At 39.6% G+C, this 24013-nt stretch overlaps 1 protein-coding gene across 1 annotated transcript in view; it reads right to left on the bottom strand.

The window, feature by feature from the left end:
* Positions 1-13366: 13366 nt before the first annotated feature.
* The window catches only part of LOC121927648 (desmoglein-1-like), a 36368-nt gene continuing 25721 nt past the window's right edge, over positions 13367-24013 (bottom strand). Inside the window, exons 12-14 of the mRNA XM_042461453.1 lie at positions 21080-21137; positions 19212-19423; positions 13367-17509 (exon numbers count right to left, since the gene is read on the bottom strand). Of these exons, the coding sequence (XP_042317387.1) occupies positions 16529-17509; positions 19212-19423; positions 21080-21137 (1251 nt within the window). The 3' untranslated portion in view covers positions 13367-16528. The remainder of the gene's footprint in view (positions 17510-19211; positions 19424-21079; positions 21138-24013) is intronic.

Below are 24013 nucleotides of genomic sequence, written 5' to 3'. Positions count from 1 at the left end.
TTATCAATTACTTGGATGACAGAATTGGGGGGCATACTTATCAAATTTGCAGACGACACCAAATTAGGAGGAGTAGCTAACACCCCAGAGGACAGGATCAAAATTCAAAATGACCTGAATAGACTAGGGGCCAAAGCTAACAAAATGAACTTCAACAGGGAGAAATGTAAGATACTACACTTAGGGTGACAAAATGAAATGCACAGGTATAGGATGGGGGACACCTGGCTGAATGAGACTACATGTGAAAGAGATCTGGGAGTCCAAGTAGATCACAGATTGAACATGAGCCAAGAGTGCGATGTGGCAGCTAAAAAGGCCAATGCAATTTTAGGCTGCATCAATAGAAGTGTAGTATCTAGATCAAGGGAAGTAATAGTGCCATTGTATTCTGCTTTTGTCAGACCCCACCTGGAATATTGTGTCCAGTTCTGGCCAGCACAATTCAAAAAGGACATTGAGAAACTGGAGTGTGTCCAAAAGAGGGTGACTAAAATGGTGAAGAGTCTGGAAACCCTTTCTTATGAAGAAAGACTCAGGGAGCTGGGGATGTTTAGCCTGGAGAAGAGAAGGTTAAGAGGTGATATGATAGCCCTGTTTAAATATTTGAAGGGATGTCCTATTGAGGAGGGAGCAAGCTTGTTTTCTGCTACTCCAGAGACTAGGACCCGGAACAATGGATGCAAGCTACAGGAAAAGAGATTCCACCTCAACATTAGGAGGAACGTCCTGACAGTAAGGGCTGTTTGACAGTGGAACACACTCCCTCGGAGTGTAGTGGAGTCTCCTTCCCTGGAGGTCTTTAAACAGAGGCTTAATTGAGAGTTCCTGTATGGCAGGGGGTTGGACTGGATGGCCCTTGTGGTCTCTTCCAACTCTACGATTCTATGATTCTATTTGAATCAAAACCGAAAGAGATCCACAGAGATAACACAGTGGAAATGTGCAGGAGGACACAAACATTTTTCTAAGATATCAGCCCCCTGTCCAAGCAACTCAGTATGTACAGAACAAAGTCAGTTGCCATGGAATAGTAATTGTCAGTTGGAAAAGAAAAACTAATTATTAAGGGCGTGGAATAGAATTACCTTGATTTGTATAATATTACTGTAATAATACCCACCATTAGAGATTCAGAACTGTAAGACTTGGAAAGCCAAAAACATGCCAAAACATTCAAGGAAAAGATGCAGTTCCATGACATTTGTTCTAATACTGTTTTCACCATTGTTTCCCAGTATAGATTTTTTTTTTAAAAAAGTGTAATATTAGAGAGGGTGCTTAATCTTTGGCAGACATAAGGAATTACAACTAATGCTCTAGATCAGTAGTGGCGAACCTATGGCACACATGCCAGAGGTGGCACTCAGAGTCCTCTCTCTGGGCCCATTCTCTGTCACCCCACAACAGCGTTCACCAGAGTTTGTTACTAGAAAGCCAGAGGAACGTGGCACTTTGTGATAAATCAGTGGGTTTTGGGTTGCAGTTTAGGCACTGAGTCTGTAAAATGCTCGCCATCACTGTGCTAGATTATTCTGTCTTCTTCTTCTTCTTCTGTGGCTTGAAGTCATTTCCGATTTATAGCGACCCTAAGACAAACCTATCATGGGGTTTTCTTGGCAAGATTTGTTCAGGGGGTTTGCCTTGGTTATCCTCTGTGGGTGAATTTGCCCAATATCACCCAGAGGGTTTCTGTGGCCGAGTGGGGATTCAGACCCTGGTCTCTAGAATCATAGTCCAGTGCTCAAATGCACTATGCTGGCTGTTGCTGAAAATAGTTTTATGTGTATCTTTTATTTCAAAGACATGCTCCCAAGAAGCCCCTCCTGCGCTCTAGTATGATCTTACTTTCCTTTCCCTTTGAATCTCATACCTCGGTTGGGTGGTTTCCTTGGTTACAGTCAACCAATGATAAAATTTTATTCAAAGGAAGAAAAGCCTATTGCATTCAGGACAGCTCCTGCTTTCCAGTTTCTGTACCGCCTCAACTAGAAATGTGCAGATATTACTCATTTTGTTTTATGAGCACAGGTTGCAGTGTTGCCACTGGATTTTTTGTATTCTTAGTGAAACTTTCTCAAGATGTCATTTGCAAATGCCACTCCCATGTAGCACTGAGTAAGCCAAAGGAAAAAACATATGTCAGCATAAAGATATGATGAATTCTTTCCCATTGAGCTTGTGGAGCCTCAGCAAGGTATACCTAAGATGATTCATCTCATGTCTGATTCTGCCCAGTCTAGTCAAGGATTAGATTGGGATAAAGTTCTGATCTAGCGTATGCTTTTTAATGTCCTCCACTGTCCACTGATCATGCTTTGATTGTTTCACTTGTTCTTGGTTTGTTGTTTATTGTTGTGTGCCTTCAAATCATTTCTGACTTATGGCGACCCTAAGGGAAACCTATCACAGTGTTTTCTTGGCAAGTTTCTTCAGAGACAGTTTGCCATTGCCATCCTCTGAGGCTGAGAGAGTATTACTTGCCCAAAGTCACCCTGTGGATTTACATGGTCGAGCTGGGAATCAAGCCCCAGTTTTCAGAGTCCTAGTCCTATTCTCAAACCACTGCATTATGCCAGCTCTCGTTCTTGGTTTAGCTCTCCTTAAATGAATTGTATTGTATTGCTCTACTGTAAACTAAAGATTGCTTGACTATAAGCTAAATTGTAAGCTACTGTAAGCTAAATTGGACCCCAGTTTTATAGCCAACCCCTGATATAAATATCTTTGTGATTGTATTTTATGAATAACAATTGCATTTTATCCTTTTATCTCTTTTATCTCTTTTGCTATTCATAGCTGTAGTGCAATCTAAAAGTTTTTACAATTAAAGCTTAATATTGGTTTTTGTGATTGCTATTGTATTTGCTGGTCAATGACCGAATAAACTTTATTACATTAAATATCTTTGTTGTAGTTGTTGTTCTTATGTTACTTCAAATCAGCTCTGAAGTACAGCAATCCTCTCCTACAGTTTTCTTGGTGAGATTTATTCAGAAGAAACTTGTTGCTTTTCTCTAAAGTTGAGAGCGAACAAGAGTGACTTGCCCAAATTCACTCAGTAGAATTTCATGGCTGAGCAGGGATTTGAATCCTGGTCTCCCAGAGATTTGTTCAACATTCAAAGTACTACCCCACTGGCAACACTAGACCATTTATGAAGATCATAATAGAGAAAAAAAATACCCAAACATTGAAATTAGTAATTTCCTGATAGACTGGGTATGTTATGATAAAATAAATGTTACACATTTCGTGAATGTGAAGAATCATGTGAGCACACTAAATATTATCCAGGTTTTTTTTACTACATTTTTCCCCCCTTGCCTGAGAACATAGAGAATATTTTTTGCACTTCAAAAACAAGAAGCAAAGCAAAGAGAATCTGTGACACTATTTTTCGGATTTTCTACTACATACCTCATTACAGAAAAACATAACAAAAGTGGTAAGTCACACAATAGTGGCTGCTATCACTTCCTCTAAGAAAATGTTTTTTGTGTGACCTTTTCCCCCTTGTGACTGACCAATTTCTAGCATATCTTGTAATGTCTATTAGGAAACACTTGTGTGTGTGTGTGTGTGTGTGTGTGTGTGTATCTGTGAGGAAGGGACAGCCCTTCCATTTGACAGAGTGAAGTGGCTAACTAATGCAGCAGATTTGAAGTGTCATTAAAATTAGCATTAGCAGCAAAATTGTAGTTATTTAGCTTATGCTGATCACATTCTTAGTGCCAGAAAATGGGAGAGTGCATGTGGGATTTTCCATATGAAGTGCTGAAAAACAATTTTAGTACTGTGCATCTTGACTTTGGGAAAGGTACATCACTTACTGCTCTGCCTCAGGCTGCAAAGTGTCTTGGGTTGGCTCCAGCATGCTCATGTATATATGTATGTATATTGACCACCAAATCCCCAAACTGCACAGAACTGAAATTCAGGACACAGCATACCATTTTCCTGGCATGTGCTACTGTTCTGGGATTCCTAATGAGTTTATCTGGTGCACAAGAGATGTTCTCCTTTGCAACAGGTTGTGATCATGAGGATTAACATGAATTGTTGTATCAAAATCTTAAAGTCTGTGGAAATTTCTGACATATGCAAATCTGTTTCATCATATTAATCCTATTTACACACTTCTTAATCATGTTTAATTCCTCAATTAAAATTGATGTATTGCTGTCATTATCTTTCTTTTCTGGAAATTACAGCTGGGTGTTGCATGTGTGTGTGTGTGTGTGTGTGTGCATGCGTAGTCTGTCTATAAGGGATCTTTGTACATTAACAGTAGTGAATCTGAGGTAGATTGAACCCAATAACCACATCCACACACAACTATATAAAGGAGATTTTTTTGATCGTGCAAGAAATGCAATAGCCTTGGGGAATAGTAATTGTTATGGGAGAACTTTATAAATAGAAAACAATAAATGGATCACACAAATAAGTAGTTAATGGAACACAGAATGAGAAATTATTAACAAAGAGGCAAACTGGTGTGGAGAAGAGATAAAAATTGGTTTACAGTTTGATTTTTACATCTCTGGCTGAGAGTCATTCTGTTAAGGGTTATAAAAAGAAAACCAATTATACAATTACAACAGCAAACCGAACATAAAATACACTCCCTTGTCCAGTGGTGTTCAAAATAACTGAGCTTTCCCTCTGTACCAGAGGCAGTGATTAGAAGGTTTCATGGGCAAAGTGGGTACAGGACCCCAGGATTGGTGTCTGTGTGAGCAACCCAGAAAAGAGCAATCACAATTTGCAAACCTGGGAAGGTTCTGGCATCAGGCAGTTGTTGGCAATGTCCTGGGATGCTGTGAGGGGATGAATTCAGATACCAAGGAGTTTATCACACACGTTTTGTGTAATGTTCTATGGTTTGAACAAAGATGGAACAGAACGGATTTTATGGCAAAGCCTCATTTCCATAATATACTCCTCCAGGGCTTTTTCTGTTCCATTCACATCATTTTCCTCCAATGATTGAATTTCGTTTTTCCTTCCCAGAAAACGTTACTTCCGCTGTGTGCGATATTTCTGGTGTCCTGATTGTGTACCAGTTTCAACCTTTGTATTATGACATGGTGTGAAACCCCTCCTCCTGTCTTATCTCCTTCCCCTCAAGACAGGATGGTCAATTCCCGTTGTTCCCTTTAATAGTATTAAAGGGTTTTGATTAATGTCATTCTGTCCTTAGCAGCTTTTGATGTATCTAGAATGGAAATGCTTCCTTCTGTTGCCACACTGCCACTTTTTTTTTCTTATCATGAAAGCAAGATTGATATGATGACATAATGATAGCAAGTAGATGTAAGGAAATAACTATGGGAAGATTGACCATTGTTTTCTTTTTAAAAAAGTATGTATATATACGTGTGTGTGTGTGTGTGTGTGTGTGTGTGTGTGTATTGATTATATGTAATTAATAAACTGAAAATAGTTTTTTTAATGTTTTGTATATTGAATAATAACACTGTGAAGAAGCACAGTGCCAGGAATGTTGCTACCCATGCAAGAGAACCAGATCTTATCTTCACTATCAAGCATTTTAATAAGGACATTTCTCCTAGCAAAATTTCTAAATAAAAAATGATAGAGTATTTTTCGTCTTCTTCTACATTCCTGCTCCATCATCATAAAATGATCTATGATGTGAAGAAGGCTAGCCAAAATCTGTGAATCCATTAAGCGTTCAAACAGTGACACAGCAAAGATCAGAGCACAAGTCTATGGGGAACTGTAGAAATGCCCTCCCATTGTACTTTGCACCAAATTCTCTTTGAGAAGTATGCATACGCAGAGACATGGGGAAGAACGGGTCGTGCTTAGGAAGAGACCAAAAAATGATAACATGGCATGTTCATAAGGTTGACCAAGTAGCGCTGTGTGATAGCAATCGTTCATAGTGAATGGAAAACTCAATGCAGTAGCATCAGCCCTCATCTCATTTCACGACCTGTCTGTTTTAAGAACCTGAATGGAACGGGGGAAAAGTGTGATAAGCTCCAAAGAAATGGCAGGAGTTATGATATAGCAGCTTGGGGTATTGAAGTTGCTAAGAGGAGAAAGGGGAAGGAGAGAGAGATTCAAATGTAGGGCTATAAAATACGGTTCCTTAATCCAACCCCAAGAAGGCCTAGGCAAGCTGTGAAAGTTTCACCTGAAAAACAGGTTTATGGGTGAGAGAAAGTACTTGTCCTTAGTCTCACTACACTTTTCAGCAGAGGTGTTGTGGAAAACTATATCTACTTCTAGTTGCATCAGCAAAAAGAAGATGAAGATAAATTAACAGGGTCTTCTGGGTCACAACCATTACTTGGGCAGGAGAACTAATTAGGTTTCCTAGCTAAAATTGGGATGGGAGGAGAAATCAGGAAGGCTTGGAGTTTCAGACTTTGACTGGTTTAATCTTAAAAGGAGCTACATAAAGCTTAGTCAATGACTTATGCAGTGTTTCAGCATTCCAAAACCCTGAGGCAAGAGGTTTCTTCCTAGGAAAGTTATTTATTAAAAATGGAAGCAGATTCCCTATCCCAGAAAAGATTTATTATTATGCTCTAATGTCTGTTGTGTGTTTTTGGGTGGAAAAAAATCTCTTCAATTGGAGACAGGTCCTCTAAGTCAAGAGAGCCATCAGCAGGTCTGGATGTCCAACTGGATTTGCTGAGAGACATTGCCAGGTGTCTGTTTAACATGTAAGGTAAGTAATGTCCAATCACCCTACTATCCCTGAGGGAGACATTGCAAAGTACCTGACTTGTTAATTATCCACCTGTAGTGACCTCTATGTCAATATTTATATTGCCTAAATGCAAACTGTCCAACTGATTGCTCTCCACATCATTAAGTTGAAGAGTTACTATTATTTAGGAGCTTTTCCTGTCGTGTTCCCCAGAGACAAACTTGAGAACTAAAAAGACATCTCCTTTCAGTAACAGGTTTATTCTTTCCTGTCCTGGACACTCTCCTTACTTCAACAGGTTCCAGCTGAAGCAAGACTCTCCATGTAACACTTGACTACAGCTCCCAGATAATAATAAAGAAGGCTCAGTGAAAATTGGTGAAAATTTATGAAATTATGTATGAGTCTAGATATAACATCCATATGTCCAAAAGGTGGAAGAGGCAACAAGGGGATCAGCTTTTTTAGATATGATCCTAACCAGCAAGGATGACTTGGTTAATGGGGTGCAAGTGGTGGGATCCTTAGGTGGGAGTGACCATGTTCTCCTAGAGTTTGTTATACAGTGGAAAGGAGAAGCCAGACATAGTCAGACACATTCTAGATTTTAGCAGAGCTAATTTTAGTAAACATAGAGAAATACTGGAGGTGATCCCATGGTCAGGAATACTAAAAGAGAAGAGAGTTCAAGACAGATGGGGGTTCTCAAAAGGCAGATCCTAAAGGCACAATTTCAAACAGTTCCAATGAGAAAAATGGGAGGTGTCTCAAGAAACCAGGATGGATGACTAAGGAACTTTCAGCTGAGCTAAGTTTTAAATGGAACATGTATAAGAAATGGAAAAATGGGAAAATTACTAAAGAGGAATTCAAACAAATAGCAAGGACATGAAGGGGCAAAGTCAGAAAAGGAAAGCCATCTTCTCCACACAGAGAATGAACTCAGGCTTGCTAGAGAGGTTAACAACAATAAAAAGGGTTTTGGGGGGGGTATGTTTGCAGCAAAAGGAAGAAGAATAAAGTGGTAGGGCCACTGTGTGGAGAAGATGGCAAAATGCTAACAGAGGACAGAGAAAAGGCAGAATTATTCAACACCTTCTTTGCTACAGTCTTCTCAGAAAAGGAAAAGGGTGCTCAACCTGAGGAAAAATGGAGCAGAGGACAGAATAGGGGAAATTCATCACAGAATAAATAAAGAAATAGTACAGGAATACCTTGTTAATCTAAATGAATATAAGTCTCCAGAACCAGATGAACCCAAGAGTATTAAAAGAACTGGCAAATGTAATATTGGATCCATTGCCAATAACTGAGAACTGGAGAACAGGAGAAGTCCCAACAGACTGGAGGAGGGCAAACATTGCCCCCATCTTCAAAAAGGGAAAAAAGAGGATCCCAACAATTATAGTCCAGTTAGTCTGACATCAATACCAGGAAAGATTTTAGAGCAGATAATTAAACAGAGAGTCTGTCAGCATTTAGAAGGCAATGCCATAATCATAAAAAATCAACATGGGTTTCAGAGAAACAAGTCATCATAAGACAAATCTTACCTCTTTCGTTGATAAAATTATTGCTTGGTAGATGAAAGGAATGCTGTGGATATAGTATAGGTTCACCATGACATTCTTCCAAACATGCTAGTAAAATGTGGGCTAGACAAGGTAACTATTACATGGATTTGTACTTGATTGACTGGCCGAACCCAAAGGGTGCACAATAATGGCTCCTTTTCATCCTGGAGAGAAGTGACCGGTAGGTAGGGATGCCATATCCCTGTGGCCCCCGGGACAAACCCGCTTTTGGGGAGCCCCTGCCTGCCCCGGCCCGGTTCCCCCCAATTCCGGCCTTTGTCCCGGGCCCAGCCTCTGGAACGGGCGCACTCATGTGGCCATTACCGTGGCCGCTAATGCGGCTGGCCAGCCACCCACCCACCTCCTTCTCCTCCTCCTCCATGGCCGTGCCACGCCGCCCTCCACCTTCACTGCTCCTCCTCCATCTCCCCCCCCACGCAGCTGCTGCGCAGCCCGCGGCGCTTGCCTGGGCTACAGCCGGCAGCAGTGCGTGCTCGCTTACCCCTTTTGCGCGCTTGCGCGCGGGGCTTAAGGGGCAGCACTCGCCTCCTAAGCCTTCTGGTCAATGGCAGACGAGCAGGGGCTGGCCTAGTTTCCAGCCCCAGTCTGCCATTGGCCAGTGTCAGGAGCCTTGGAGGAGGAGGCGGAGGCAAAGGAGGAGGAAGAGGAGGCAAAGGAGGAGGAGGAGGAGGTGGCGGCGGCGGCAAAGGAGGAGGAGGAGGAGGCAAAGGAGGAGGATAGGCCTCTGGGCCAGGGGCAGGGAAAAGGTTTTTTTTATTTTTAAATATATACAACCCAGCCTTGGTTATTTATTTTATTTTATTTTTGTTATTAAATAACAAAGTGTCCTCCATTTTGGCCATGTCTAAGAAACATGCATTTATATTAACATTTTTAAAAAAATCATTTTTTGGCGTGCCCTCCATTTTTATAAAAGTGTCCTACATTTGTAAATCTTGTCCTACATTTGTCCCGGTTTGGAGCTCCTGACTTATGGCAACCCTACCGGTAGGGTTCCACAGGGCTCTGTCCTGGGCCTAGTGCTATTCAACATCTTTATTAATGACTTGGATGACAGAATTGGGGGCATATTTATCAAATTTGCAGATGACACCAAACTAGAAGGAGTAGCTAATACCTCAGAGGACAGACTCAAAATTCAAAATGACCTTAATAGATTAAAAACCTGGTACAAAGCTAACAAAATGGATTTCAACATGGAGAAATTTAAGGTACTGCACTTATATTGGAAAAATTAAATGCACAGATATAAGATGGGGGACACTTGGCTGAATGAGACTACATGTGAAAGGGATCTAGGAGTCTAAGTAGACCACAAATTGAACATGAGTCAATAGTACAATGAGGCAGCTAAAAAGGCCTATGCAATTTTAGGCTGCATCAATAAAAAGTATAGTGTCTAGATTAAGGGAAGTAATAGTGCCATTGTATTCTGCTTTGGTCAGGCCCCATCTGGAATACTGTGTCCAATTCTGGGCACCACAATTCAAAAAGGATGTGGAGAAACTGGAGTGTGTCCAAAGGAGGGCAACTAAAATGGTGAAGGGTCTGGAAACCGTGCCCTATGAGGAACCTCTTAGGGAGCTGGGTATGTTTAGCCTGGAGAAGAAAAGGTTAAGAGGTGATATGATAGCCCTATTTAAATATTTGGAGGGATGCCATATTGAGGAGGGAGCAAGGTTGTTTTCTGCTGCTCCAGAGAACAGGACCCGGAACAATGGATGCAAGCTGCAGGAAAAGAGATTCCACCTCAACATTAGGAGGAAGTTCCTGACAGTAAGGGCTGTTCGACAATGGAACACACTCCCTCGGAGTGTAGTGGAGTCTCCATGCCTGGAGGTCTTTAAACAGAGGTTTGATGGCCATTTGTCAGGGATGCTTTGACTGAGAGTTCTTGCATGGCAGGGGGTTGGACTGGATGGCCCTTGTGGTCTCTTCCAACTCTATGATTCTATAACTTGTCATTAGTGGGAGGGTGAGAAAAGGAACATAAGGAAGGTGGGAGTGCGGGAAACCTGAGATATTTTGATAAAGGGTATGGATGCAAACCTAACAATATGCAGGTTTAAAAAAAAGAATTAAAAGCTCTACATACTTTTTTTTTGTTTCTGGATGATCCTGTGATGAACTAATCTGATAGAACTGTATGGGAGAACAGCAAAATTGTATTGACATAATTTGTTTTAAATGCACAAATTCTTCCTAACTGCATTCACATATTGATGATTGTGTATCTAGGTGCTGAATTGTCTGAATGATTGTGAGTTTCTGTAAATAAAATGAAGACTATTTCTCTTCTCCTTGGAATAAGTGACTGCTTGTTCTTTGTGCACACAAAGGACTTCCTATAGCAGCTATAACATTTTGCCTGGAATCCTGTTAGTGTCCTATGCGCCTGATGGAAATGGTTGGTCATGTTAGTCCAGTGCAAAATATCCACATTCTGTTGAAGGCTGTGGAAGTAGAGCTGTGTATTCACTTGTGTGCATTGGGTTATCCATTCAGGTGCACATTAGGTTATACATTCACCATTCAACCGATTGCCATGCAACACAAGGTGTGCATAGCGCAATCAATGTATACCTCTCCATGTGAAGATTTAAACTACACTAGATGACTCCTGCGCTGGATCTAAGCCATTGTCTTCAAGATAGCTGCAGATGCAATCAGAATTTTCTCTGCTGATTTTGCCCTTGCAGCTTTTTCAATCAATGAGTCAGGTTACTTTTGAATTAATTGTGATTTGATTTTCTTTGGAAGGTGGTAGCAGCTGCTGAAAAGATTACTACGATAACCCCAATTTCATATCAGATTTACTTTGTGGAAATATTCATTTGGATCCCTGCTATTTTTTTTTCCTCTGGAACAGACTGACTTGGGAGGAGAGGTGGGTTTTCCTTTGAAGGAGATATTAAAGAAAAAGCTGGGCAGTCATCTTTCAAGGATTCTGTTGTTACATTTCTGCACTGAAAATCCTCCACTGAGTAGAAGATTCGATCACTTGACTTATAAGTTCTCTTCCAGCTTCATAATTCTACAGTGACTTAATTCACAGTGTTGACAACATAGCAAGCCTAATATCTGGAAACAGTTCTGCCTCTCAAAATTGGTAAACCATCATGGCAACCCCGAAATGCGACCCTCATTTCAAATCAGTATGGAAGTGTGCAAAGTGGCTAAGTAGGGATATCAGTAGCTGTTTCTGGTGTACAAATACAAGGATGCAAAGGGGTCTTAACGTTTAGTTTCTATCTGTCCCTAGGTAAATTCTGAACCTCCTTCACATTTCTGTGTTGTTAAGCAAGACAGAAAGGCAACACTAGCACTGGAGCCAAGCAAAGTTACTTTTCTGCCTTGCCAGCACATGACCTCAGCATATTAGCTGAGGGTTAGTGGGAGCTATAGTCCCAAAGGGGACCTTTTCCAGCCTGGTACTATTTCATGACAATTGCTTTGATAGGAAGTACCTCAGGGGTGAAGCAGACAGTAAGAGCTCAAAGTACAGCTAAGTACTTTTAAAGCCCTAAATGGCTTGGGCCCGGCTTACTTGAGGGAACGCCTCTCCCTGCATAATCCACCCCACACTCTCAGGACATCAGGAAAACTGCTACTCAATCACCCTAAGGTGAGATTGACGACTACCCAACAAAGGGCTTTTACGGTAGTAGCGCCTTCTCTTTGGAATGCCTTACCTGAAGAGATCCGCCTTAGTGGAACGGTAGAAGCCTTCAAAAAGGCATTAAAAACCCATCTCTTCCTACAAGCCTATCCTCCCAATTCCTTGTAATAATGTCTTCCCCCTATTGACCTTGATGTATTGACATTTAGGATTTTAATAATATTAAATCGTATGTTTTTAGCTAATTGTTTTTGGAATTAATTCGTATTAATGTGCATTTTCAATATGTCATTCATGGTATTGTTTTTACTGATATGTTGTACACCGCTTTGATCCTGGGAAAAGTGGTTTATAAATAAACAATTTATTATTATTATTTATTTATTAAGTATGAGTGGCCTAGCAAGACTTGTAGAGTGTGGCTCCCTCAACTTACTTCAGCTTTGTTGGATGGCATCCTGGGTATCCATTCAGCAGATGGAACAGCTCCATCTGTTTGTAGAAGTTTCAGGTCCACCAAAGGCTCCCACTGTGGAAGAAAGCGATTCGGCTGAACTTTCCTTTCCTTTCCTTTCCAATCCTAGCATCAATTATACTATTCTTGAGGGTTCCCTAAATTTCATTTTTTTGGGGGGGTGGTGGTGGTGGTGGACATGGGATCTGAATGGGAATCAATGCAGCATTGCCCCACCCATCCTCCAGTAAAAAGCCATGCCAGTAGAACTCTGCTTATCCAAAGTCTGGATCCAACACATCACCAGGCTTGAAATAGCAGATTATCAGTACCAAAAAAATAAATACATATTGGTTAGAGTAGAACCATTCAATGACTTGTTAAACAGTGAGTCAACATATAGGTAAATTTCATAGATTCAATGGGTCTACACTGCTCAGGACTAAGAAAGGAATTCAGGCCAACCTTTGTTTAACCAATGATGGGAGAACACAAGATGTGTAGCATAATTCCAATCATATTTTCTCAGAGGTGTTACTGAATAAATGGGAATGACTGGTTACCAAATACAGTGAGTGCTCCTTAGTATCCTAAGGTGTTTGGTTTCAGGACCCCCTGGGGACACCAAAAGTCTATGGGTATTTAAGTCCCATAATATAAAATAGCATAGTAAAATGGTGTTCCTTACATAAAATGGTAAGAAAAGGTTTGCTTTTTGGAATTTTGTTTGAAAAATATATTTTTTCAAGCCATAGTTGGTATTCAGAAATGCAATGGATGTTCACCTGAAGGACACAGTTACTGTCAATTGGTAAGTAAAAAAAAAAGAAAGAAGAAGAAGCGAGTATTAATACTGTGTTTGCTAAATATTAAACAATGTCTTTGTAAAGAATGAGTCGTACTATTGACAGACATTTATTATACTTCAAAGAAAAAACACACACCCCAGATGTTCATTTTTAAAAGTATGTACTTTGTATTTGCATTTTTAAACCCATAGACATTAATTATAATATAAAATTCATTTCCATAAACATAAAGGAAAAAATAGTTCGACACTGCAAATTACAGCCATGGTAGATGGAAATCTTAATATTTTCAACAGCATATAATGTTTTACACAATGAAGTACATATTTTTTTTAAAAATATGTGTATATGGTAATGTTTATTATAATGTATGTGTACAATATAAATTCTTGGTGAAGGTTATTTTACTAGGTTTTGTGCTGACTTAACATAGGGAAAGGAAAGCATTTGCACTAGCAGGAGTAAATCATAAATCCAGCAGATTTGTAGAAGGTCCTTTTCATACTGTTGAAGACATTTTCATGGGAAAAATTAACTGGCACTCCATTTGATTCTGGGATTTAATTGCTGGTTTGCTCAATAGCGACGGTAATCAACATTTATACCTCTAACCAAATTATGACCAACAGCCAAGTAAAGCTTTTAAATATAATGGTTAAATATAATGGTTAAGATCCGTGTGTGTGTGTGCAAGTGCCTTCAAGTTACCTCTTGGCTTATGGCTACCTCATGGATTTTATAGGATTTTTTTTAAAGGCAAGACATATCAGAGGTGGTTTTGTCCAGTTCTTTCCTCCAAAATATAGCCATATTTATGAGCCATTAAAATAACTTTAGATTTAGGTTTGTTATCATTGATTTCATTGGGTATGTTCTCAATATGACTACATTTGGATCTTATCCAACATAAATGTTCTGATAGTATGAGAAAATGTTTACAGGTGAATATGCAGAAACAGAACAACTATGGCAATTGTTACTGACAGTGAGAATAGTTGTACACACAAAGAACATATATGGTATATCAGCTTATGAATCCAATTGATATGGGGAATCTCTGGAACTATAATTTTGTGACAGAAGCTAGGGATGTCAGATTCTCAGGACTACTGTGAAATGATAATTTCTAGGATTCTTTGAGTGAAACCATTATATTTAAACTGGTATAAAACTGATATGCCCTTTCAGGATTCCAAGTACCTGAAACTGAATTATTCACAGAAACGAAGGGCTTTTGCAGTTTACTCATATTATAATGTGGAAAAGACAGGCGACTGACTGCAGTGCAACAAAAGTTACAACCAACAGATAAGATCTCTATAAATGTGCTTGAAACAAGTTTTCTGTTTATGATTATTCTGACATCTATGTGCTTCTTTAGCCATTTTCCTGATTTCCCTCTATATACTGTACATTTTTAAAAAAATGAAATAGGAAAATGGAACATAGGGAGCAGCCTGAAGTAGTCAAAAATCCCTAAATTTCTTTAGATGTCTACAAAAACAACTGAGTATATAAAAACTAAAGGGAGTTGATTATTATAAAGTGCTGCAAAAATATCCTTGTGTTTGATGACTGCATTTCAGTATAGAAAATGTTGTCTGCACTGTCTTTAAGTTTACCAGTGGTACATAATTAAAATATGTAGATCAGAGACTCAGAGAATATAAGAACTCAGGAAAAAAGTATTTTTGGCAAAAAATTACATTTGGGGAAACAACTCCCAGAATCCTTTAGTCAGCAAGGCCAGCAGGAGTTGTTCCACAAAAAGTTATCTTTCCAACCTCTGCCTGAACTTTATTTTTCCATGCCCAATCAGGCTTTGGATTTGTTCCTTTCCAACAATAGAATCCTGTACCACATTGAAAACCCTATTTGGAATTAATAGGATATTGTCTCCTATATGTGAGAGTGGAACCAATATTTCTAAGGTATACATGCAAGCATTTGGGCAGGCCTAAAGAAGCTCCTAGGATCCTAAGTGATATACAGTAGTCTGTTTTTTTTTCTTTGTGTTTTTAAGCATCTGGTAAAGCAGCAGGCAACCTAGAAAGAATGTATACAGTACAACCTGATCCTTGCTCTGAGAGAGATCTGTGTTTACATTTACATAAAGCCCAATTATTTCAATAGGGTTTACCTCTAGTTTCAGCTCTAAGTATTCTACAGCAGCATATAAAATGTGATAGCAGACATTAAAGCAGAGATTTTATATTACTATGAAAATACAGATTTAGCAGGATGGGCTTCTGGAAAGAGAAACAAATCCTTTAATACTTAATTTTGCTTGTAAAACCCAATATTATTTACATCCTCAACCCTTCTTGTACTATCAATTACTGTGGTTGTGTTTTGAAACCAATCCAATCACTGAAACCAATCCAACCCTTTCCCCCCATTCCTTTCCTTTCCTTTTTCTTTTTTGCCTATGTGCCAGATAGAGGAGACACCATACTAAAGAAAGCTGCCCTGTGACACTGAATAATTTGATAAACTGGTGATAGATTTACCGGTAATAAAACTAAGAGTTTCATATTCAAGGTAGTATCTGTGGCTAACTTAAAAAGCTCACCATTCATGAAATCCCTATGACACATAACATTCTGTTTAAAATGATACTAAATGCAGCCCGCTACTGCAAAACAAATATGTTGTCACTGTAAATGTATTTTGTATTAACTACCTATAGAATCACATAGGCTCTTCTTTAGTTATCTGAAATCTCTGTATATTGCGTTCTGTCTTCCCTCAGTTCTGGTGTCACTTTGCTCTCACTGCTGGTTTGTGCTGACCACCTGGAGAGCTTTACAAGGGAACAGAACTGTTTGTTACATATGGAGTTAGTACTTTGAACAAATCTATGCTGTCTCCATAAAGCAGGGTAAACAATTTCAGAACTGAAGGAAACAGATCAGTGAGTGTTCCAGGCTGTTCTTTTAAGCTGCTTTGAATGCAGTTTTCGTTGTCATGCTGGCAAAAAAGAAGATGATATCAATGGCAATAATAATAAGGAAGGCAAATAGTTTGTGCTCTCTCTGGATGACTATGTGGTAGACCAATAATGCTCTTCAGCACCAAGTATATACAAAAAAAAAAAAAAAAAAAAAAAAAAAACCAGTATCTGCATTTAGTGCACTGTCATGTTTGACAAAAACACAAGGTATCAAAATTTTCCTGTACTGCCAGTGTCTCTGTGTTTCCTTTTGGAAATTGATACTTTTATGAGATTCTTTTTTAGACAAGAATAATTCATTTTTCTTTCCTAGTGTGCTTTGCTATGTATAAATATAAAAACATGGTTTGGTGGCAAATCTAAAAAAGAACAAGAAGTTTCTCAACAATGTGTAACTGCAAACAGCCTTATTGATTAGAATACTGTATAGTGCTGTACTTTGTTACCCTCCTTCGAGTTGTAGCAGGGGACGCTGATCCCACTGTCTGGCTAAGGAGATTATCAGGGCTAAGCATTGGACCCAGACCCCCAACACCACTTATTCCAGTCCCGGACACCATACTCATATTGCCTACTCCACTGCTCATTCCTGCCCCAGACATCACTCTTTCAGTAACAACCACATTATGTGCACCTGAGAATTCAGGAGGAATGCTGAGATTGCCCTGCACATTAGTAGCAGGCCGAATCACTCTTTCTGTCACAACTACGTTTGACCCTTCAGATAGATCAGGAATGGTCATGGAAGGAGGTATCCTTGCATTTGGGGCAATTACCCTTTCTGTGACCACTACATTTGACCCACCTGGTAGGTCAGGAATATCTATCATGCCATGCAAATCAGTGACTGGGGCAGGAGCAAGCACCCTTTCTGTCACCACAACATTTGATCCATGCATAGGATCCATGTTCAATGTGGGAGGCTTCAGTGTTGACCCAGATGTGTATGTCTCAGTTACCACTACGTTACCATGGAACATAGGGTCAGGCACAGGTCTTGGAGGCTGTACAGAGGAAGTACTTGTATAGGCGTTTTCAGTAACAACTGTTGTGCTACCAATATTAGTTGGTGGAGGCACAGATGAAGATGTATTGACAACAATGGTTGTTCCAGGTGGTGGTAGGTTTAGATCAATTTCAGGATTGGGCAGAGCTGGCCAAGGTGTATTAGGATCAGGGAATGGCTCGATTTCGATACCCAAGCAGATTTCTGCCAAGGTTTTAAACTTAGGTCCCAGTGTATCCAGATAGGTATCATCCAAGTCATCTCCAATAAAACTGCAACAGCCAATAGAACCAACAGGTGTACCTATGCCTTCATGATCGTATATAAGGAGACAATCATTTGCGGGCCGGCCTTCATCTTCATCAGCATAAGCAAATGCTTTCTAAAAGTGAAGAAAGGGACAAAGCAGAATTAGAGTTCCTTTTGTTCTTTTCATTATGGAAAAAAAGGAAAAACAAAACTATCAGTAAGAGATGAAATGGCAGCATCAGAGACGGGGTGTGCCATGGGGCGCTCAGGTGGCAGTAGTAGTGGTTTCTGACACAGTTTTACCTAATCCCTAATCTAAATAATGGTTTAGATCTTGAGAGAAAAATCTGTATTCTTCCAGATGTTATTGAATTACAGTTTCCATCACATCTGACCATTGGCTATGTGGTGAGGTTGACAGTGGAGATAATCACATTAGCTTCACTGCTGGGATAGACTCCAGATGTAACTTTCTTAAGGCAGATCTTATCATATTCACCCATCACCGAGCAGTATGCAACCCGTAATCAACCCAGGCTTCTCAGGGCTTGTCCCACATCTTTTCAAGAATGGGAAAATCCCATCCTTGAAAAGCTGCGAGAGAAGCCCAGATTGCATATGGGCTGCATACTGCCCGGAGATGGGTGAATGTGATAAGATCTGCCTTAAGAAAGTTACATCCCAGGTCTCTCCTGGCAGTGAAGCTAATGTGATAATCTCCAATATCTCTGGGGTTTTGTTTTGTTCATATAAACAATGTGATGGAAGCATGTACCAAAAACCCTGGTAATGCTGCTACTGTCAAATTCAGCATCAGAAGTTGACAGGGAGAGGGCTGCAAATATAGGTAGAGGGCATATTCAACCCACGGGTTGCATAATTTAGAGTCTTGGGAAAGCCTGCATGAGGTTTGAGCCCATGTGATCTCCCTTCCTTCCCCTTCTGTACTGAGAAGAAAAGTGTAAAAGTACCTTCTCTCACTTCAGTATAAACCATAGTTCCCTATTATGTACAAATAACCATAAACCAGTTATATCTGGTTTGTTCTAACTATAGTTACTAACTATAGTTAGTTAAACTTTCTTTCCTGGTTTGTTAACTATTAGTTAAATTAAACAGATTTTCAGCTAGGTATTGTCCCACCTCTGAGAATTATCAAGGAATTATCATAGATTATTCTATTTCTCACCAGTGACTTTTGTAAAGGTTAGGGTTGTTACAAAATGTCCTCTCTTACTTCAGCACCCCATTCACAAGGGGGAAATTGGGAGAAAGCAAGTTATTCATTTTCAGGGGCAAAAGTAGGATAGACAAATCAGTTCAGATGACAGGGAATGGAGATTAAGCAACACCTTTAGTTATGTAACAGTGAATGTGGCAACTTTCTATTCCCCTTCCCACTTCTTCATTTTGGAGGGGATTAATGTACATCAGTAACAAGTAAGAGGAGGAGTTCTGCTAACAAACAAAATGTGCCTCTTTGCTGGCATGCTGGAAGTGACTGTGTCTTTTCCCACAGAAACACACTGTACAATGCACATGCCACAATGTACAATATACAAGTACGATGTAAGTAGAGCATTTTAAAATTTGCCTCTTTTCAACATCTCCCCTCCACATTTGCCAGTGCAGTTCTGGCTCAGTGATCTGGGGGACAACAGTTGAGAAAATTTCCTCTTAACTTTTCTAAGCCTCACTGTTTTCTGTTTAGCTGAGTCTGAAATTGAAATTTGCCACAAGTAGTTGTATTATAGTAAGAATGAATACCAACAGTAATACTGCTCCCCCCCCCCCGGACTCATCATATTAAAACACAGAAGGTATTTCTGGGTTACCTCAGAAAAGTAACTGTCTAGGAAAGCCATGTTCACTCCACTTTCTCTGTATTCTTTTATTGTTCCTCCAAAGGTTTCTTTTGTTCTTCCTGTCGTTCCATAGCCTGTAGTCGTTTCATACCCTACCGTTGGTACATAGCCTTTAACTGCTCCGAGTCCTGTTGTTTCTTCCCTGCTCACCATTCCTCCATCATACTTAGTTGTATAGATATCTGAAATTATATATATATATTTTAAAAATACCACAATATTAGTGCAGTAATGGCCCAAATGGCCCAGTGAGCTACACAAGCCTGAGATGAATTGAAGTCAGTTTGGGTTCAGGAGAGAACCTGTCAATGCAAACATCTAAACATCAAACTATTCATATGTAGGCAGTCTTTTGGAAAGCAGTGTGTGGTAGTCAAGGAGAATCCACACAGGCTCTATTCAGGCACAGTATCTCAGCCCACATGATTAGAATTATGGGAGGCAGAATGCTTTAGCAAAAGCTCTGCTCTCCATTCTCCATCTCCATTGCCCTCAATGAGTTGTAGAGTGAATGGCTGTGGTAGGGAGTCTGTTTATTCCAATATACTCCAATATAGAACTCTGATTTTCTTTGAATCTGAACTTCACAGGAAATTTATAGCTTGTGGAAACTAATGCCTTATTTTTAATAACTGTTGTAATAATTGTTTAATAATTTAATTGTATTTTATTGTGGATGGGACGGTTTGGGATACAATGATGATAAGTTATTATTCTATTTTACTGATGCTTTTATTGTTAGCTGCTTTGATCTGTTTGGAGAAGTGAGATAAAATAAAATTTATTATTATTAATGGGGATATTAACTGTGGGGAGGACGGGTGGAGGATTGAGTTACTTTGCTTGTTTCTGTCTCCAACACTGTCCAACATGTGATTCTAAACACATGCAGGATTAGTACACCCACACTGGGCTGGGCAAGCACATCTGTGTAGAGGGTAGTTGTGCATAAATGCCACAGTAAACAGAGTACTGGCAATAGAGATGACATGGAATGGGTATCAAATGGCTATATGTTTATCAAGTCAGAACATAGCTTTATGGGGCTGAGTCCAGGAAGACACAGGCAAGACCCTTGCTTTCAAGGCCTGGAGCCCAACTCAAATCTGTCCCTTGGCTTGGGCAAGGAAGGACTGGTGTTTATATGTCCAACTATCCCTGTGCCATAGACCCACTGCCACGGGTCATTCCTTACCTCCTCCATTGTGGAAGACCCCGTCATTGCCTTTGATGTTGAAACAGGGCACTTGACCACATGGATGCAGCTAGATGCCCTGTTTTAACATCAGAGGCTGTGGGTGGGGGGGCCTCTGATTATCCATAAGATAAGGGGTGCACAGGCTGTCTGGTCTGCATGGAGTTTGCCACGGTGCTTTGGAGAAACCCCCTGGCAAATGGCAGGTCATGCTGATTGTGTTAAGGTGCCTTTGCCCTAGGACTGGGCTGGATCCACTAATTCCACCTCTGGTCTACCAGATCCAGCCTGGTGCTAATGGTCTGCATCATCCAAAAAGGATGCCATGAGGCTGATGGGAACACTGGCCTTTTGGATAGTTCCTATGTTTCTCAGTTCTGTCAACAGGAATAGTAGAAAATTAGTGCATGAAATGCAGACATTTCCCTCAGATTGGCAGTGCTGTTCAGAAAAATGACAGTGCCAACTACCATATTACCGCAACACAAATATTAATATTTTGGCTCTAGAAAAGTCGTGCCTTCACCAAATTGTTTGGTCTGAGGGAAATGTCTGCAAAAAGTCTCATGTTGCAAAGTCCATACTTAGGACAAATATTATTTACTGAGGTTAACCCTTTCAGATAAAATTAGCTTTAATTTACCTGAGGAGTCACCAAAGTCACCTTTAATTGCTCCTGGCCCACAAATATTTGAAACATCCTAAACAAGAAAACAAACAAACAGTCAATATTCTAAAATGCACTGTTAAAAAAACCAAACCAAACAAAATAGAAGACATATTGTAAGAATCATTGTGATTTTATATTATTCTGTAAGCAACCTTGAGTCCTAGTTCAATGGAAAAGATGGGGTATTAATAAAGATATAGTCAGTCCTCCATATCCACGGATTCAAGGATCCACAGCTTGAAAATAATTTAAAAATATATACATTCCAAAATACAAAGCTTGGTGTTTGCATTTTATATAAGGGACACCATTTTACTATGCCATTGTACTTAATGGGACTTAGTCATCCATGAAGGGTCTTGGAACCAAATCCCAGCAGATACCAACTTTTCGTTGTAATAATAATGATGATAGTAATATCTTTTGCCTTGATTCAGAGGACCACTAATGTAGCAGTAGGCTTGGCACGTGCTGTTGTGCCCCCAAATCCACCTCTTTTCTTACTGAGAAGTATTACAGTCACTGATTGGTACAGCTAATACATATGTGTACATGTACATTCATTGTGTATGTGGGGGAGATAGATTTTTGTATCTGGACATGTGCCTTGGCTTGGTAGTGCAAATTGTATCCACATGGGCATTGCAGTTACTAGGTCACATAGAGCCCATATCAGGGTTCAAAACCCCAGCAGACCTGTGAAGGCCCACATCCTAACAGCGGGTCCATTACTGAACACCCTATCTGGCCTTCCTCTTCACCTTTGCTTCCTATTAATTTACCCTTTCTAGGTGTATAAGCAGTGACAGGAGCAAAGGGACAAAGCCTTCCCTTCTCTGCAGCAGTGGACTGGAAGGGGAAAGAATAAGTGAAGGGACACTGACAAGTGAATGTGGCAATAAACTGGCTTACTTCAGGAAGAGACCAACACATGGCAACTTGTGGTTTCCATGTCAGTGGAACAGTGACTCAACTCTGGGGTTTAATCCAGATATTACCCCAGATGTCATCTATGGTGTTGAACCCTATCTTCACAATAGGCTAAAAGCCACTGGGACCAATTGAGGCCATCTATACTAATGCTACGACAGAGACATCCTGAGTTGTTAAGAAGGCAGCTCTGAGCCATCCCATTTCACTGGACAGCATATGTGTAGAGGGGACAGTTTAAGTATATCAGCATAGACATCCAGAGTACTGGTCAGAAGTATTATTTTCTCAGAGGATAAAAGTCCCATAAGACTTGTTTCAGATAAATTATTAAACAGAGGTCTCTCCCAGATGGAGAAAATGTATCAGGGTTTGTGTTATTTGTTGCTGTAGTACTTTCTCTTGCTCTCTTGTTTTAAGGATCCACATAGTCTTTCTGTTTTGCCAGACTATTTGCTGAAAATTCCCAGCATGAATTGCAACATTTTATTTCCACTTTCAAGGGGGATTCTTTTTAATTCCAAGGCACAGTAGAACAATATGTTCTTTCTTTTAAAAAGACTTATAAAGTGCATCAGCAAAATTTCACCTTTTCATTAGAGCACTATAGGTTTTTATTAATAAAGATCAGTGGGGGAGAATTCAAAACATAGTATTATCTCAGCAAATCAGGGTTCAGATTTAATTCCCTCCCCCCTAGTTCTGATTCAAGAGACCACTACAAACAGCCCCCCTAAAAGACTAGAATGTGTGGAGTTATATAGCTTCTTGAGATCAATGTGGAAGAGCCCATAATTATCATTTTGAAGAATTTTATTTATATTCACCACACACATGACAAGAGGAAGAGTAGAGATGCTGGGCAAAGTCTGGGATTTGGATTTATAACACAGTGGGAACTGGAGTGATGGCTTTCTACTCCATCTTTATAAGAAAAGTAAATTGCTGCACAGGCCTGAAAAAGTTGTGTATCCAGCCTTAAATATTCATTCAGTAAAAACTGAAATTCTACGGTTATTATGAGAACTGATACACTTTATTTCAATTATATATAAAACTTTTAAAAGCCAGCATAGTGTAGTGGTTTGAATGTTTGATGTTCATCTTGAGTGTTTATATTCATTTAAATGTAACATACAGTCTACCAGGAATTTACTAATTTCAGTGGTTTGGAGATTTATAAAGTTGTTTATAAATCATTATAAATCATCTGGCGTAGTAGTTTGAAGATTAGACTATGACTTTGGAAGACCAAGGTTAAAATATAGCCATGGAAACCACTTAGCCATGGAAACTCATTGACTGCCCTTGGGCAAGTCACACTCTCTCAGTTTCAGGGGAAGACAATGACAAACTACCTCTGAAAATGTCTTGCCAATAAAATCTGATGATAGAGGCACCTGAATTCAGAGTCAATTTGAAGGCACTTAACGTCATAGAATTAAAAAGAATTTATCTTTCAGATTGGAACTTGTGGATATGTAATTTTTAGAAAATTAACTTTATGTTGAGGACTCTTTAAGCTGTTATTTCTTGTGATGTAGAGAGCAGTCATCCATTAAACCCTGTTGCATCCTATATTTAAATTGTGGCTGCTTTTTTCTTTTAAAAATTCTCCTAATTTCTCCTGCAGAATAAGCAAATGTTACTAAGCTTGAAGTGTTTGTTTATTACACTATGAAATGTTGCATCTGAGACTTGTGGATCTTAGAAAGCCTGCACACTTCTGCAATCACTTGATTGAATATAACACTCATTACTGGAAACTATTCTTCGACTCAGCATTCAGGAAAGTGGGTGGTAACCACAGAGAAGGTCTCCTTAGAGTTCTGGCACCTCTCTTTTGCAACATGCTCCAAGTGATAGGTGAAGATTTGAATCTCTTTTTACAAGACTTCTATATTGTGAAATATGCTATATTGTGAGCCTCTACCTTTGCCATGTTCTGTTTAAATGTTTAGATATTCAGATGTTTAA

Source organism: Sceloporus undulatus, chromosome 4, assembly GCF_019175285.1.
Source record: "Sceloporus undulatus isolate JIND9_A2432 ecotype Alabama chromosome 4, SceUnd_v1.1, whole genome shotgun sequence".
In the NCBI taxonomy this organism is placed as follows: Eukaryota; Metazoa; Chordata; class Lepidosauria; order Squamata; family Phrynosomatidae; genus Sceloporus; species Sceloporus undulatus.
This window is presented reverse-complemented; position numbering and strand designations above follow the sequence as displayed.